This window comes from Macaca mulatta, chromosome 10, assembly GCF_049350105.2.
Source record: "Macaca mulatta isolate MMU2019108-1 chromosome 10, T2T-MMU8v2.0, whole genome shotgun sequence".
In the NCBI taxonomy this organism is placed as follows: domain Eukaryota; kingdom Metazoa; phylum Chordata; class Mammalia; order Primates; family Cercopithecidae; genus Macaca; species Macaca mulatta.
The window spans coordinates 42,213,117-42,229,488 of record NC_133415.1 but is presented as its reverse complement, the minus strand read 5'-3'; the positions used below and the strand labels follow the sequence as shown (position 1 = coordinate 42,229,488).

The 16,372-nt window shown below is 47.3% G+C and overlaps 2 protein-coding genes across 3 annotated transcripts in view; one reads left to right on the top strand and one right to left on the bottom strand.

The window, feature by feature from the left end:
* LOC144331493 (uncharacterized) overlaps positions 1 to 16,372 on the bottom strand; it is a 137,440-nt gene that overhangs the window by 29,565 nt on the left and 91,503 nt on the right. The window lies entirely within an intron of this gene.
* Positions 1 to 16,372, top strand: part of LOC144332012 (uncharacterized) — a 35,267-nt gene that overhangs the window by 14,413 nt on the left and 4,482 nt on the right. For both annotated transcript variants that reach the window (XM_077951031.1, XM_077951032.1), the window contains exons 2-3: positions 6,279 to 6,374; positions 6,974 to 7,133. In XM_077951031.1, coding sequence (XP_077807157.1) covers positions 6,279 to 6,374; positions 6,974 to 7,133 — 256 coding nt within the window. The remainder of the gene's footprint in view (positions 1 to 6,278; positions 6,375 to 6,973; positions 7,134 to 16,372) is intronic.

The window sequence follows — 16,372 nt, the reverse complement described above, 5'->3', positions numbered from 1 at the left end:
GGGAGGCTTCCTGAGTCCTCTCAGATGCAGAAGCCACTTCCTGGCAGTCTGCAGAATCAATGACCAATTAAACCCCTTTTCTTTCGGATCATGGAGAAAATTAGCACTGTGAAGTGGATGAATGAAATGTCTTTAAGGGCTTTTCCCTATTGTCTTGGGAGTCAGCACTCAGCTTCTTTTCGTTCAAGTATCTGAAGCCTTTCTGTATTTTCCCCCTGAACATGGGCTTGCCTTCCTTTACCACATTGCCAGGCTCTGACAAAGAGAGCTGATAATGTAGAAAGAGGTTCAGAAGGGGGGAGCAGATAGAGGTCAGGAGAGGTTGGAGGGTTTCGATGACAGGAAGATGAGGGAACGTTTGGATCTTTGTAAAGAATTGTTCAATACTTGTGATCAGAAAGCTGACAGGAAAATAGTAAAGATCACACTTAGAAGGTCTCAGATGAAAATGAGGAGCTTACTGGGAACAGGAGCCAAGGTTACTTTTGTTTTGGTTTAGCAAAGCTGCATGGTAACCCTTCCTTGGAGATATGTAAAAGTTTGAAATTGAGGGTGACGTCTTAGTGCATATCTGGTAGAATGAACCTCTGGGTAGCAAAACTTAAGAGGTGTCCTGTCTGCATCAGACAGCCTGTGCCCTTATATGACCGAGGAAATGACCTCTGGATGGGTCTTATATTAAATGAATCCCAACTTTTATATTAAATGAGAAACAAAACTCAAAAGTTTGGAAAATTTTCAGCCTTTCCAAGTAGTCAAAAAGAAAAGTTGATTTTCATTGGGAAAATTTAGGAAGGCTTCAGAAACTTGCATGAAAAGGAGCCAAACAATCGGGAAAAGGCCTTGAAGCTATTTCGGAGACCTTTGCAGCAGCCCTTGCTGTCACAGGTCCTGGGGCCTGGGAGAGAAGAATGGTTTCCTGGGCCAGTTCCATGACTCCCCTCTATGTGCAGCCTCAGGACCCTGCTGCTTGCATCCCGGCAGCTCCAGCTCCAGCTCCAGCCATGGCTGAAAGATACACAGGTACAGCTTGGGTCACTGCTTCAGAGGTGCAAGCTTCAAGCCTTGGTGGCTTCCACATAGCGTTAACCCAGGAGGTGCACAGAGCACAAAACTAGAGGATTAGGAGCTTTGGCTAGACTCCAGAGTATGTATGGGAAAACCTGGGTGTTCAGGCGGAAGCTTTTCCAACAGGCAGAGCCTCATGGGAAACCTCTACTAGGGCAGCACAGAAGGAATATATAGGGTTGGAACCTCTAAACATGGAGGCATCATTCTCCAGACCCCAGATTCATAGACCCACCAACTGCTTGCACCCTCACCGTGGAAAAGGTACAGGCACTCAACACCAGCCCAGGCCATGAGGACAGCTGCAAAGCCACAGGTGCAGAGCTGCCCAAGGCCTTGGGAGCCCAGCCATCACACCCCTGTGCTCTAGTTGTGAGATGTGATTCAGAAAAGGTGATTGGAGCTGTAGGATTCAATGACTAGCCTGCTGGGTTTTTGACTTCATGGGGTCTGTAAGTCCTTAGACATTTCAGTAAATGTTGGAATGAGTTAAGTCACTGGGAGACAGTAGAGAGGTCATCATTGTATTTTGCAGTATGACATGGATATAAGATTTGGGGAGCCAGGGCCAGAGTAATATGATTTGGCTCTGTGTCCCTACCAATACTCATGTGTAATTGTAATGGGGAATGTTAAAGGTGGGACCTGGTGGAAGGCGATTTAATCATGGAGAAGAATGGGTGTTGGAGGTAGGCGTGTGGGGAGAATGGGAGAGATTATTTTGTGGGTGAGGGTGAAAGATGAGGTGGGGGGTGGATTCTTCACAAATGTTTAAACACTATCTCCTTAAGGCTGTCCACATGATAGTAAGTTCTCTTGATGATTTTGGAGTTTAAAGATGGAGTGAATACTGTCCTGCTGGGTTTTGGACGTACATTGGGCCTGTGGACCCATTTGTGTTATTTCTCTTGGAAATTTCTTCCCTTTGGATAGATAAAGCTTACACAATGCCTGTACCATCATTGTACCTTGAAAGAAAAGAAATCCCTTTTCAATTCAGGGATTCATAGGCAGAAGGGACAGCAGCCTTGTCTCCGATAAGACTTTGAAATTTCTACATTTGGAATGAGTTAAGACCGTTGGAAACTTTTGAGAAGGCGTGATTGTATTTTACTGTGTGATAAGGTCATGAGATGCTGGGGGTATCAGGAACAGAATAATATGGTTTGGCTGTGTGTCCCTGTAAAAATCCATGTGGAATTGTTATTCTGAATGTTGAAGGTGGGGTCTCGGGGAGGTGATTTAATAATGTATGGGAGGGGTGGGGGTGGAAAGAAAAGGGTTGGTTAGGGTGGGGAGGAGTAGGCTGGCAGTAGAATGGTGGGAGGGTGGGGGGTAATAGGAAGGGGAAATAGCCTGCTGCAGAGTGAGAGGCTCATAGAAAACTTCTACTAGGGCAGTGCACCTGTGGCTTTGCAGGCTTTAGCCCCTGCAGCCGTTCTCATGGGGTGGCCTGGTGTTGAGGGCCTGTAGCTTTTCCACACTGAGGGTGTGAGCTGTTGGTGGGTCTATGAATCTGGGGTCTGGAAGTTGGTGGCCATCTGTGTGGGGACTCCAAGCCCATATATTCCTTCCACACTTCCCTAGTAGAGATTTTCCAAGAGGCTCTGCCTCTGAAGGAGGCTTCTGTCTGGAAACAGTGGGAGTTGGGGGTGGGTTGTGGATCCTTCAGCAACGTTTAAGCACCATCTTCATGATGCTGCCCTAGTGATAGTGAGTTCTCATGAGAGTTGGTTGTATAATAGGGCATGACACTTCTTTTCTCTCTCTGTCTTGCTCCTACTCCTGCCACACGAATCATGTCATTGCCTCTTGACATTTTGGTATCATTGGGAGGCTTTCTGAGTCCTCTCAGATGCAGAAGCCGCTATACTTCCTTACAGCCTGCAGAATCATGAGCGAACTAAACCTCTTTTTTTTATAATCATAGAGAAAGTTAGTACTGCAAAGTGGATCTACTAAATGTCTTGAAGACCTTTTCCCTATTGTCTTGGGAGTCAGCACTCAGCTTCTTTTCATTCAAGTATCTGAAGCCTTCTTGATTTTTCCCCCTGAAAATGGACTTGTCTTCATTTACCACATTGTTAGGCTGCGGCAAAGAGAGCTAGTTCAGAAGGGAGTAGAAGACAGAGGTTGGAAGAGTTTGGAGGGTTTCGAAGACAAGAAGATGAGGGAAAGTTTGGATTGTTGTAAATAACTGTCCAATACTTGTGATCAGAAGGCTGACAGGAAAATGGACAGTAAAGATCAGACTTAGAAGGTCTCAGGTGAAAATGAGGAACTGACTGGGAACAGGAGCAAACGTCACTTTTGATTTGCTGTAGCAAAGAACATGGCTGCTCAGTGACCCTCCCCTAGAGATCTGTGAAACTTTGAACTTGAGGGTAATGATTTACTGAGTGTCTGGTGGAATGAACTTCTAGGCAGCAAAGCTCAAGAGGTGTCCTGCCTGCATCGAACAGCCTGTGTTCTTATATGTGAAGGAGGAAATGACCTCTGAATGAGACTTACATTAAATAAGTCCCAACTCTTATATTAAATGAGAAACAGAACTCAAAAGTTTGGAAAATTTGCAGCCTGGCCAAGGGGTCAAAAAGAAAAGCTTATTTTCAGGGGGAACATTGAGGAAGGCTTCAGAAATTTATATGAAAAGGAGCCCAGTGCTAATAGCCAAGACAATAGGGAAAAGGCCTTGAAGGCATTTCAGAGACCTTTGCAGCAACCCTTGCTGTCACAGGCCCTGGGGCCTAGGAGTGAAGAATGGTTTCTTTGGCCAGCTCCATGACCTCCCCCACTACTCCCACCCCCACCCCCGCAAGCTCATCTATGTGCAGCCTTCTGGGCCCTGCTGCCTGCATGTCTGCAGCTTCATCTCTAGCTCCAGCCGTGGCTGAAAGATGCAGTTACAGTTTGGATCTCTGCTTCAGAGGGTGTAGGCTAGAAGCCTTGGTGGCTTCCTCATAATGTTAAGACACTGGTGGATACAGCATGAGACTAGAGGCTTGGGAGCCTCTCTATAGATTTTGAAAGATGTCTGGAAATGCCTGGGTGTCCAGGCAAAAGCATCCCAAAAAGGCAGAGCCTTATATGAAACCTCTACTAGGGCAGTGCAGAAAGAAAATACTGGGTTGGAGCCCCCACACTGGAGGCCACCATCATGCAGACCCCAGATTCATGGACCACCCCAACAATTTGTATCATCAGTGGGAAAAAGCCATAGGCACTCAACACCAGCCCAGCCCATGAGGGCAGCCATGGGGCACAAACCCTGCAAAGCCACAGGCACAGAGCTGCCCAAGGCCTTGGGAACCCAGCCCTCACATCCTTGTGACCTGGATGAGGGACAAGGTTTCAAAAAGGGTGATTTTGGAGCTGTAGGATTGAATGACTGGCCTTCTGGGTTTGTAGTTTCATGGTTCCAGTAAGTCCTATCTGTGTTTTGTTTTTTTCAGCAAAAGTCTTCCTTTTGGCTGGGAATGCTTAACCCAATCTCTGTACAAGCATTGTACCTTGGAAGTAGTTAATTTGCTTTATATTTCAGAGGCACATGGGCCTAAGGGACTGTATCCTTGTGTCAGATGAGATTTTAAGCTCTGAATGTTTGTATAAATACTGGAATGATATAAGATTTTAGGGGACTGTAGGGAAAGCATTTTGCAATGTGAGAAGGACATGAGATTTGGGGAGCTAGGGACAGAATAATAAAATTTAGCTCTGTGTCACTATCAAAATTCATGTGGAATTGTAATCAAAATGTTAAAGGCAGGGCTGGTGGAAGGTGATTTAATCATGGTGGAGAGTCGGGGTTGGAAGGTTGGGGGGTCAGGAGAATGGGGGAATTATGGTGCGAGTGAGGGGTGAAAATTGGGGGCAGGGAGCGGATCTTTGACAAATGATTAAACACTATCTCCTTATTGCTGTCCTTTTGATAGTGAGTTCCCTTCACGGTTTTGGAGCTGTGAGTATGAATGGATACTGGCCTCCTGTGTTTTGGACTTGCACTGGGCCTGTGGTCTTATTTGTGTTATATTCCTGGGAAATTACTTCCCTTTGGATTGAGAAAACTTACCCAATGCCTGTACCATTCTTATACCTTGAAAGAAAAGAGCATCCTGTTAAATTCAGGGACTCATAGGCAAAAGGTACTGTAGACTTGTCTCAGATGATATGTTAAATATTTTGGATTTGATTTAATGTTGGAATGAGTTAAGACTTTTGGAAACTTTTGAAAAAGCATGAATATTTTGCTCCATGAAAGGAAATGAGACTTCAGGGAATCAGTGTCAGGATAATATGATTTGGCTGTGTTTCTTTACCAAAACTCATGTGAGTTGTAATCGTTATTGTTGGACATGGGGCCTGGCTGGAGGTGATTTAATCATGGATGGGAACGGGGTGGAGGTGGAAGGAAAAGGGGTGGGTCGGGTGAGGAGTAGGTTGTTAGTAGGGTGGTGAGATGGTGGTGGGTAGCAGAAAGTAGGAGTAGTCTGCTACAGAGGCAGAGGCTCATGGAATGTCTAGGGAAGTGCACCTGTGACGTTGCAGGCTTTAGCCCCCATGGCTGCTCTCATGGGCTGGGCTGGGGTTGAGTGCCTGTAGCTTTTCCACACTCAGAGTGCAAGCTGTTGGTGGGTCTATGAATCTGGGGTCTGGAGGATGGTGGCCTCCTGTGTGGGGACTCCAAGACTGTATTTTCCTTCTGTACTGCCCTAGTAGAGTTTCTCCAAGAGGTTCTGCCTCTGCAGGAGGCATCTGCCTGGAAACAGTAGGCAGTGGTGTGGGCAGATCTTCACCAATGGTTAATCTTCTTGATGCTGATCTCCTGATAGTGAGTTCTCACGAGATCTGGTTGTATAACAGGATGTGGCACCTCTTTCCTCTCTCTGTCTTCCTCCTACTCCTGCCATATGGAACATCTCATTGTTGCTTGGCCTTCTGGTATGGTTAACAGGCTTCCTGAATCCTCCCAGAAGGAGAAGCCACTATGCTCCCTTTACAGTCTACAGAACCATGAGCCAATTAAACCTCTTTTAAAAATAATATTACAGAATATTTATAATCTAAGAGTGGAGCTATGAAATGCCCTGAAAATGTTTTTCCTTTTTTTTTTTCTTAATATTAGCATTTGGTTTCTTTTATATGCAAATATCTGAAGGCTTCTTGAATTTTCTCCCTGAAAATTGACTTTTCTTTTTTTACCACATTGCCAGGCTGCCACAATGATAGCTGAAAATGTAGAAGCAGGTTCAGAAGTGGGTAATGACCAGAAGCTGCACAGTTTGGAGGGCTTGGAAGACGGCAGAAAGGTGAGAGAAAGTTTGGACTATTATAGAAACGTGATAAATAGTTATAATTAAAAGAGTGACCATAGAGACTTGTGAAATAGTTACAATTAAAGAGGTGACTGAAGGATGGACAGTGAAAGCCAGGGTTAGAAGGTCTCAGATGAAAATGGGCAATTTACTGGGAACAGGAGCCCAGGTTACTTTTGTTTTGCCTTAGCAAACAACTTGGCAGCATGGTGCCAGTGTCCTGGAGACCTGTGAAACTTTGAACTTGAGGGTGATGATTTAGGGTGTATTTGGTGGAATGAACTTCTAGGCAGCAAAGCTCAAGTGGTGTCTTGTCTGTATCGAACAGCCTGTGGTCTTCTGTGTGACCGAATAAATGACCTGAATTTGAAATTTAAGTTTAAGTGAGAAGTAGAGCCTAAAAGTCTGGACCATTTGCAGCCTGGCCAAGTGGTCAAAAAGAAAAGCTGATTTTCAGTGGGAAAATTCAAGAAGTCTTCATACATTTGCATAAAATGGAGCCCAGTGCTAAAAGCTAAGACAATATTAAAAAGATCTTGAAGGCATTTCAGAGACCTTTGCAGACCTTTGAATTTTCTTCCACCATTTTCCAGACCCCAGCAGAGCTTGCTGTCACAGCCCTGAGTCCTAGGACGAAAGAATGGTTTCCTGGGTCAGTACCTTGGTTAAGCTGCTGTGTGCCTCCTCAGGACCTTGCTGCTTGCATCCCTGCAGCTCCAGCTCCAGCTCCAGCCATGACTGAAAGATGCACAGGTACAGCTTGGGTCACCGTTTCAGGGGTGCAAGCTTCAAGCCTTGGTGGTTTCCACATAGTGTTAAGCCAGTAGGTGCACAACGCACAAAACTAGAGGCTTGGGAGCCTTTGTCTAGACTCCAGAGTATGCACGGGAAAACCTGGGTGTCCAGGCAGAAGCTTTTCCAAGAGGCAGAGCCTCATGGGAATCCTCTACTAGGGCAGTACAGAAGGAACATATAGGGTTGGAGCCCCCACACAGGGATATACCATTTTCCAGACCTCAGATTCATAGACCCACCAACTGCTTGCACCCCCAGTGTGGAAAAGCCACAGGCACTCAACACCAGCCCAGCCCATGAGGGCAACTGTCCGGGAAAGACCCTGCACAGCCACAGACACTGAGCTGCCCAAGGCCTTGGGAGCCCAGCCGTCCACCCCTGTGCTCTAGATGTGGGATGTAGATGCAGAAAGGATGATTTGGGAGCCATAGATTTCAATGACTGGCCTGCTGTGTTTTTGACTTGCATGGGGTCTGTAAGTTCCATCTGTGTTTTTTGCTTCTTTCTGGCAGTTTTTTTTTTTTTTTTTTTCCTTTTCACTGGGAATGCTTACCCAATGCCTGTACAATCATTGTACCTTGGAAGTGGTTAATTTGTTTTGTATTTGTCCGGCAGTCTTGTCTCAGATGAGACTTTGGGCTTTAGACATTTGAGTAAATGCTGGAATGAATTAAGACTTCGGGGGACTGTAGAGAAGGTGTCATTGTATTTTGCAGTGTGACAAGGATATGAGATTTGGGGGGACTGGGGTCAGAATAATATGATTTGACACTGTGTCCCTACCAATACTCTCATGGAATTGTAACGGGGAATGTTTAAGGGGGGGCCTGGTGAGAGGTGATTTAATCATGGAGAAGAGTGGGTGTTAGAGGTAGGGGTGTGGGGAGAATGGGGGAGATTGTGGGTGGGGTGAAAGATGAGGATGGGGCAATGGATTCTTCATGAATGGTTAAACACTATCTCCTTAATGCTGTCTGCATGATAGTGAGTTCTCTTGATGATTATGGAGCTTAAAGATTGAGTGAATACTGTTCTGCTGGGTTTTGGACTTCCATTTGTGTTATTTTTTTCTGGGGAATTTCTTCCCTTTGGATTGAGAAGACTTACCCAATGCCTGTACCATCACTGTACCTTGAAAGAAAAGAAATCCCTTTTAAATTCAGGGACTCATTGGTAAAAGGGACTGTAGCCTTGTCTCAGATGAGACTTTGAAATTTTTACGTTTGTAATGAGTTAAGATTTTTGGAAATGTTTGAAAAGGCATAATTGTGTTTTGAGTGTGACCAGGGACATGGGACATGGGACCATGTCCTCATCAGTGAGGCCCTTGCCAGTGGGGCCCTGGTCAGGGCAGCCCGGTCAGTGGAACCTAATCAGTGGGGGCCTGGTCAGAGAGGATTTGGTCAGTGATGGCTTTGTAGCATTGGTCTACGGGGTGACCTGGTCAGCGGAGATCTGAGCAGTGGGTGCCTGTTCAGGGGAGCCTAATCACTAGGGTCCCGGTCAGGGACATCTAGTCACCTGAAGCCTGGTTAGTAGGGGTCTGGTCACTGGCAATCTATTCCCTGGAGGCTGGTAAGTGGGGTTTCATCTCTGGGGCCAGACAATGGGGTCCTGATAGGTGGAACCTGATCAGTGAGGCCTTGTCAGTAAGGACCTGGTCCATGAGCCCTTGTCAGTGAGGCCTTAGCAGCAAGGACCTGGTCAGTGAGCTCTTGTTATTGAGGCCCTCATTAGTGAGGTCTTCTCAGTAGGCACCTGGTTTCAGTGAGCCCTTCTCACTGAGGCCTTGACAGCAAGGACCCGGTCTGTCAGGCCTTGACAATGAGGCCTTGCCAGTAAGGACCTGGTCACTGAAGCCTTGACAGTGAGACCTTGTCAGTAAGATCCTGGTCAGTGAGCCCTTGACAGTGAGGCTTTGACAGTAAGTTCCGGGTCGGTGAGGCTTTGACAGTGAAGCCTTGTCAGTGAGGTCCTAGTCAGTGAGGCCTTGACAGTGAGACCTTGTCAGTAAGGACCTGGTCAGTGAGGCCTTGATAGTGAGGCCTTGTCAATAAACTCCTTGTCAATGAGGTCTTGACAGTGAGGCCTTGTCAGTGAGGTCCTGGTCAGTGAGGCCCTGACCGTGAGGCCATGTGCGAAAGGACCGGATCAGTGAGGACTTGACAGTGAGGCCTTGTCAGTAAGGAGCTTGTCAGTGAGGCCTTGTCAGTAAGCTCCTGAAGCTCCTGGTCAGTGAGGTGTTGCCAGTGAGGCCTTTTCAGTAAGCTCCTGTTCAGTGAGGCCTTGAGACTGAGGCCTTGACAGTGAGGCCTTGTCATTAAGCACCTGATGAGTGACGCCTTGAGAGTGAGGCCCTGTCAATAAGCTCCTGGTGAGTGAGGCCTTGACAGTGAGGCCTTGTTACTAAGGTCCTTGTTAGTGAGGCCTTGACAGTGATGTCTTGTTACTAAGGACCTGGTCAGTGAGGCCTTGCCAGTGTGGCCTTGTCATTAAATACCTGGTCAGTGAGGTGTTGACAATGAGGACTTGTCAGTAAGGACCTTGTCAGTGAGGCCTTGACAGTGAGTCCTTATCAGTAATAACCTGGTCAATGAGGCCTCGTCAGTGAGGCCTTGACCATGAGGCCTTCTCAGTGAGTTCCTGGTCAGTGAGGACTTGAAAATGCAGCCTTGTCCATAAGGACCTGGTTAGTGAGGTCTTGACACTGAGGCCTTGTCACTAAGGACCTGGTCAGTGAAGCCTTTACAGTGAGGCCTTGACAATGAAGCCTTGTCAGTAAGGACCTGGTCAGTGAGGCCTTGACATTGAGGTCTAGTCAGTCAGATCCTGGTTAGTGTGGCCTTGACAGTGAGACGTTTTCCGTAAGGGCCCGGTCAGTGAGGCGTTGACAGTGATTCCCTGTCAGTAAGCTTCTGGTCCGTGAGGCCTTAACAGTGAGACCTTGTCAGTAAGCTACTTGTCAGTGAAGACTGAGAGTGAGGCCTTGGCAATGAGATATTGTCAGTAAGTTCCTGGTCACTAAAACCTTGACATTGAGGCCTTGTTATTAAGGACCTGGTCAGTGAGACCTTGACAGTGAGGCCTTGTCAGTAAAGATCTGGTCAGTGAGGCCTTGACTGTGGGGCCTTCTCAGTGTGGTCCTGGTCAGTGAGGTCATGAGAGTGAAGCATTGTAAATAAGTTCCTGGTCAGTGAGGCCTTGAAAGTAAGGACTTGTTAGCTCTTGGTCAGTGAGGCCTTGTCAGTGAGGTGCTGGTCAGTGAGGCCTTGACAGTGATCCCTTGTTGGTAAGCTCCTTGTCAGTGAGGCCTTGACAGAGAGCACTTGTCAGTGAGCTCCTGGTCAGTGAGGCCTTGACAGTGAAGCCTTGTCAGGAAAGGCCTGGTCATTGAGGCCTTGAGACCACTTGGCTCAAGCCCAGGAGTTTAAGACCAGCCTGAGCAACATAGTGAAACCCCATTGCTACAAAAAATAAAAAAAAAAAAAAGAAATCATAATTAATTGGGTGTGACAGCATGCACCTGTAGTCTCAGCTACTCGGGAGGCTGAGGTGGGAGGATTGCTTGAGCCTGGGAGCTCGAGGTTGCACTGAGCTCTGATTGCACCACTATACTCCAGCCTAGGTGATAGAGACCCTGTCTCAAAAACATTCACATTCCCACGTAATAATTTTTACAACATCAATATACCATGCAACCGTCTCCCTGGTAAGCTCAATTGTTTACTGGTCTAGGCACAGAACATGAAGATATTATGAGGCACATGCAGGAACTAAACCTGCATGAATTTTTATCTTTTGCTAAAATGAGATTTGAGTGAACTAAATAAAACCACCATGAGTGTTCAAAGGAAAATAGTTTTCAAGTGAACTGAAACAAAAACTACAATCTGTGAAATGCAGCCAAAATAATGATGGGAAGTAAGTTTATAGCACGAAAGTCTCATAGTTTAAAAAAGTAAGGTCTCAGGTCCATAATCTAAGCTTCTATCTTCAACTCAAAGCCAGTAAAAATACATCATAATGAGCACAAATCAAAGAAACTGACAACAGAAACGAGAAAACTCAAGTCACACCAAAAGCCTACATATAAAAATTCCCAAGGAATCTACAAAAGTCAGTCCTAGATCCAACAGCTGAGTTTAGTGAAGTCACAGCACACAGTCAAATCTTACTCTACATATGGGCAATTAGTACCTGGGACCCAAATTTTAAAAACAACACAGTCACAGTAGCTATATAAAAAGCAATTAAGTATAAACCTAACAAAACACACAGATGATGTGTACAAAGAAAACCACAAAATGCTGAAGAAAGAAAAGAGCTACGTCAACTGAGCCACAAGTCCAAGGAGAAGCGGCAACATGATCAAGACGCCAATTCTCTCCACATTGACCAATAGAGTTACCACAATTCCAGCATAAACCCCGCCAGGACACTGACCTGCAGACTTACAATTCCAGCATAAATCCCACCAGGACACTGACCTGCAGACTTACAATTCCAGCATAAATCCCACCAGGACACTGACCTCCAGACTTACAATTCCAGCATAAATCCCACCAGGACACTGACCTGCAGACTTACAATTCCAGCATAAATCCCGCCAGGACTTTCTGTAGATAAGACAAGCAAAATGCTACATGAAAGGGAAAGAAACAGAGGACAATAAAGGTTCCAATTAAAAAATTAGAAAGATCGAACAGCCACTTCAATGAAGTGGATGGACATAAGCACTAGGAAACTAACAGAACTGCCCACAAAAGAGTGACAGTGCTACTATACATAAATTAAAAAAATAAAATAAAACTACAAGGGAGAAACAAATGGAACCAAGGGCTACAAAGATTATCTTAAAGCTGGCAGAAAACCTCGGAAGGGTTGCTTGCGTCTTTCTCTGAGCGCGCCACCTGACCACCCAGGAGACATCGCTGGCAGACCCAGAACCGGTGGACACTAAAAACAGCTTCCACACTGAGAGGGAGGGTTCTTCTGAAGAACATCCAGAGACATCCCTTCGGCTCTTACCCTTCTGCTGCGAAGCACCGTGTTATGTTTGACAGCCTCTACATGCACCCTGAGGTCCCCATTTGTAATCCACTTTTTAAATCTTTCAGAACAGGACAATCCTTCTTTGTCCCCTACCATTTTCGTCACGGTTCTATACAGACCTCAAAAACTCTGCAGCCTACATCAGATGTTTTGTCTTAACCCGCTACTGTGACTTACCCTAAATTTACCACCAGTCATTTCAATTCCAAGTCCAAAGACTCATTTCCACAGTAATTATTTTACTCAGAAATTAAACTCCAGCTTCCTGATCACACTTGAAGTCAACTGCTTTCAACTTCTGTGTTATAGATACAACTGATCTAATTCTGTAAACAGACGATTTCGTGGAAATACTCTTCCTCTCACGACACATGCAGGCATCAGCTGCAGCCTTTAATCCAACTCCCTGCCCACCCAGAGCATGAAAGAACAACGAAGAGTATTTATCCTCATCTCCTTGGGCTGGAGACCCACAGTATATCAATCACTGTTAAATCACTGTTGCTCAAAAATCAGTTCCAACGCACTGTGGAGAATAAAGGTCATGCTGGAAGCCGAGGCCGGCCACCCAGATACTCTGCTACCACGGAACTATTCCAGGCATGAACCACTTGCAAGTCCTGGGGGACGAAGCCAGCATGCAATGTTGCCATCAGACCTGCGAGTAGGATCCCTAGTATGGCCACGTTAGTCTGGGAGAGTGAGGAAGGGACTTGGAAGCTGCAGGATGACCATGCAGAGAAGCACCCACGGCTCCGTGACCAAGTCTGACCGTGCAGAGAAGCACCCACAGGCTCCGTGACCAAGTCACAAGTAACGAGATGAGATGCTTCCTGTGTTACCGTGTTGTGTCACTTTGCCACTAAAAATTTAGTGCATCTTCCTTTTTCCTAAGAAAGCACAAGACCTGAGTAACAACTGGCCACTAACTCCGTTCTTTTCAGCCTCATAACAGAAGGCAACAGCTACATAAACCAATTCACTAGAACATCACATTTCATGGCTGCCCTCCGAGGGATACTATACTGCTGGGACCTGTGTCCACCCACACGTTACTGCAGCCCAGCACTCTTCCTGGAACCGTGCACACTTACCCAAAAGAAAACCGTACAGAGAATGGCAACACGTCCAGTCATGTTCAGAGGAGCAATTCCAACCGCTGATGTTTTAAGGCAACAGACTAATAACTGGCACCTCATCAATACAGAGTTACTAACTTACCAGCAGTGTCTCTAGTCCCTCTACAAGGATATACAGATATCTACACAGGAGTTATCTTAGGAGTTAAAAAGACCCTGTTCAGGGAAACAGGAGAAATCAAAACGTTTGAGGAATGGACGGGGGAATGTCCACCTTCTACTGCCACAATTTGTGTCTCAGTGATCAAGCCAAGGTTCTCAACCTTTCCAATCTGTTAACCCCCTGCCTGAGGCTCTGGGCTGAACCCCAGTTGTACTTCCTGGCAATAAGCAACCCGCCCAGCTGTGAGTCCTGTGTGCACCTGACACCAGTGGAGATGGAGCCACCTGCCCAGGTGTGAGTCCTGTGGGTGCCCCCGATGCCACAGGAGATGGGGACCACCTGCCCAGCTATATTCCCTCTGGGTGCACCTGAGACTAGTAGAATGCTGCATGTACCTATACTGACAGCTGCTGCATCACCTCCTGCTGTAAAAGCCCCTTTCAGCGGTAACAGGAAAATAGGGCAGGTTTTTTTTTTCTGGAGAAGTAAAGAACCTGAGAAATCCAGAAATTTGAGAAATCCAGGGGATTAGGAACACCGGTGACAAAGAAAAGGAGGCTGTGACATCTACACGACAGGACATTTGGCAGAACAAGAGTGTGCTGGTATTCCCATAACCACCTTGCACTCCACAGCATTGACACGTTTCCCATGCTTGTTACCTTCAGATGACACATTTAAGTAACCTTGACTTGCTGGGTTGCAGGTGGAGAGAGACTCCTGGAGACCAGTTGGAGCCAAGCCTCCATTATCTCCTGCTTGCAGGACTTCTGCATGAAGCGAACGCATCCAAATGTACATAACATTTACGAACAGCAGACAAGCTCCATGGCATCTTCTGAGAGTGAAGCTGTGCTGTGTCAGGGGTTGGGACAGCAGCAGGAAGGGAGATCAGCCCGAGGCCTGGGGAGACGCAGCCGGGAAATCTCGGTGTGTGTAGCCCTGGGGTCTGAGGCTTCCAGCTGTCCATGTGGCTCCCACAGCTCAAGTCCAGCGTGTGGTCATGACCCGGGGCAGGGCCACTCATAGAGCACAGTTCATCTCAAATGTGATGGTGGCGCTGAATGATACACCAACATGCCGGAAGAGAATCGCCAGAACTCACGTGCAGAAGGCACAGATCAGGCCACTCCCAGCAATACACACGCCCTCACCACCCTGCAGCTGCCTCCCACCCCCACACAGAGCAGCCTCCTGGGACAACATCCTGTTTCAACCCTGCAGCTGCCTCCCATCCCCAACACACAGCGGCCTCCTGGGACAACATCCTACTTGCCAGACACAGCCTGGAGCCCCCAAAGCATGGAGGGGCTTAGCGAGCCACACAGCATTTCCCCTTCACACCTGGGAAGTCAGCCCCTCACTGAAGTGGGTCCTGTGCCCGCCAGCTGTGCACGATCAGAGGTGTGAAGTTATGGACCGGTCACCCACAGTGCAGAGAGGCGTGAGGTCATGGACCTGGTCACCCGCTGTGCACGATCAGAGGTGTGCGAGGTTCCAGACCTGGTCACCCGCTGTGCACAATCAGAGCCATGCGAGGTTCCAGACCTGGTCACCCACTGCACCCAATCAGAAGATTTGAGGTTAGGGACCTGGTCACCCGCTGTGCACAGAAGCGTGAGGTTATGGACTTGGTCACCCGCTGTGCATAATCAGAGGTGTGCGAGGTTAGGGACCTGGTTACCTGCTGTGTCCAATCAGAGCCAGGCAAGGTTACACACCTTGTCACCAGCTGCGCCCAATCAGAAGCTTTCAAGTTACGGACCTGGTCACCCGCTGTGCGGGATCAGAGATGTGCGAGGTTAGGGACCTGGTCACCCACTGTGTCCAATCAGAGGCATGCAAGGTTAGGGACCATGTGCGTGGTGATGGACCTGGTCACCAAGCCAAGACTCCTGACGTTTCCAGTGTCATCCCATCTTCCTTCAAAACTTGAAAAGTCTTTAAATTTCCCAAAAGCTCGTCCATCTTTAAAAACGACATGCGTGCACACAGGTGAGTTTGTTCCTGCACATTCCTTTCAGTACCGATGACTGAAGATTGAAGGTTAGAGCATTCCAGCCCAGTGCCCATGTCCCATCCCATCTGCGAAAACTTGAGCACACGTATCCCCCTCTCTGAAGCTCCCTGAACCCCGTGGCAGGCCTGGGACTCAGGCCCAGTGTCCCGTCAGTTACACTGAACAAAATGTAATTCAACACTGGCCATGTGCTCTATGCTTTAAACGTCTCCAAACCACATATTAACCTCCCAAAGAACTACAATCTATGAAAGTTTTCATGGCTAGTATTTTAGGAAGACTGACCAGTCTTGACCTAAATCAAAGCCTACACTTTCCAAATTGACTCTGACTCCACTCTAGCTTTGCGCAAAGGCAGCCATCGCCTGGCCATCGGAGTGACCAGTGCCGGTCCCTCCCTGCACCTTAAGTGGGCTTCTGAGCTGCTGTCCATGACCAGTGATGGTGACGCCCAGAGCAGCTTTCCAGGAAAACAGTAAACTTTTCAGGTCCTCACCTCATGAGGATGGCCATGTACAAATCAGTCACCTTTCTGTTACTGCCCTGCCATTCTCAAAGAGGGGGTGGGTTAAACTTCTTCCTCCTCCACGTGCCCAACACAAGGCACACCTGCCCCAGCATGAGGCTCATCTGCTTAATCCCGGGAAACTCAACCAACCCACAATCAGGCCACGCACAGAGGCTGTGCACAATCAGAGGCCGTGAACAATCAGAGACCACACAGAATCAGAGGCCACAATCACAGGCTGAGCACAATCAGAGACCACACACAATCAGAGACCGCACATAATTAGAGGCGGAGCACAATCAGAGGCCGCACACAATCTCTGCAACCTCATCAGAAACTGTTTCTGACTATTCACCTGAGGCCACCAAGTTTAAA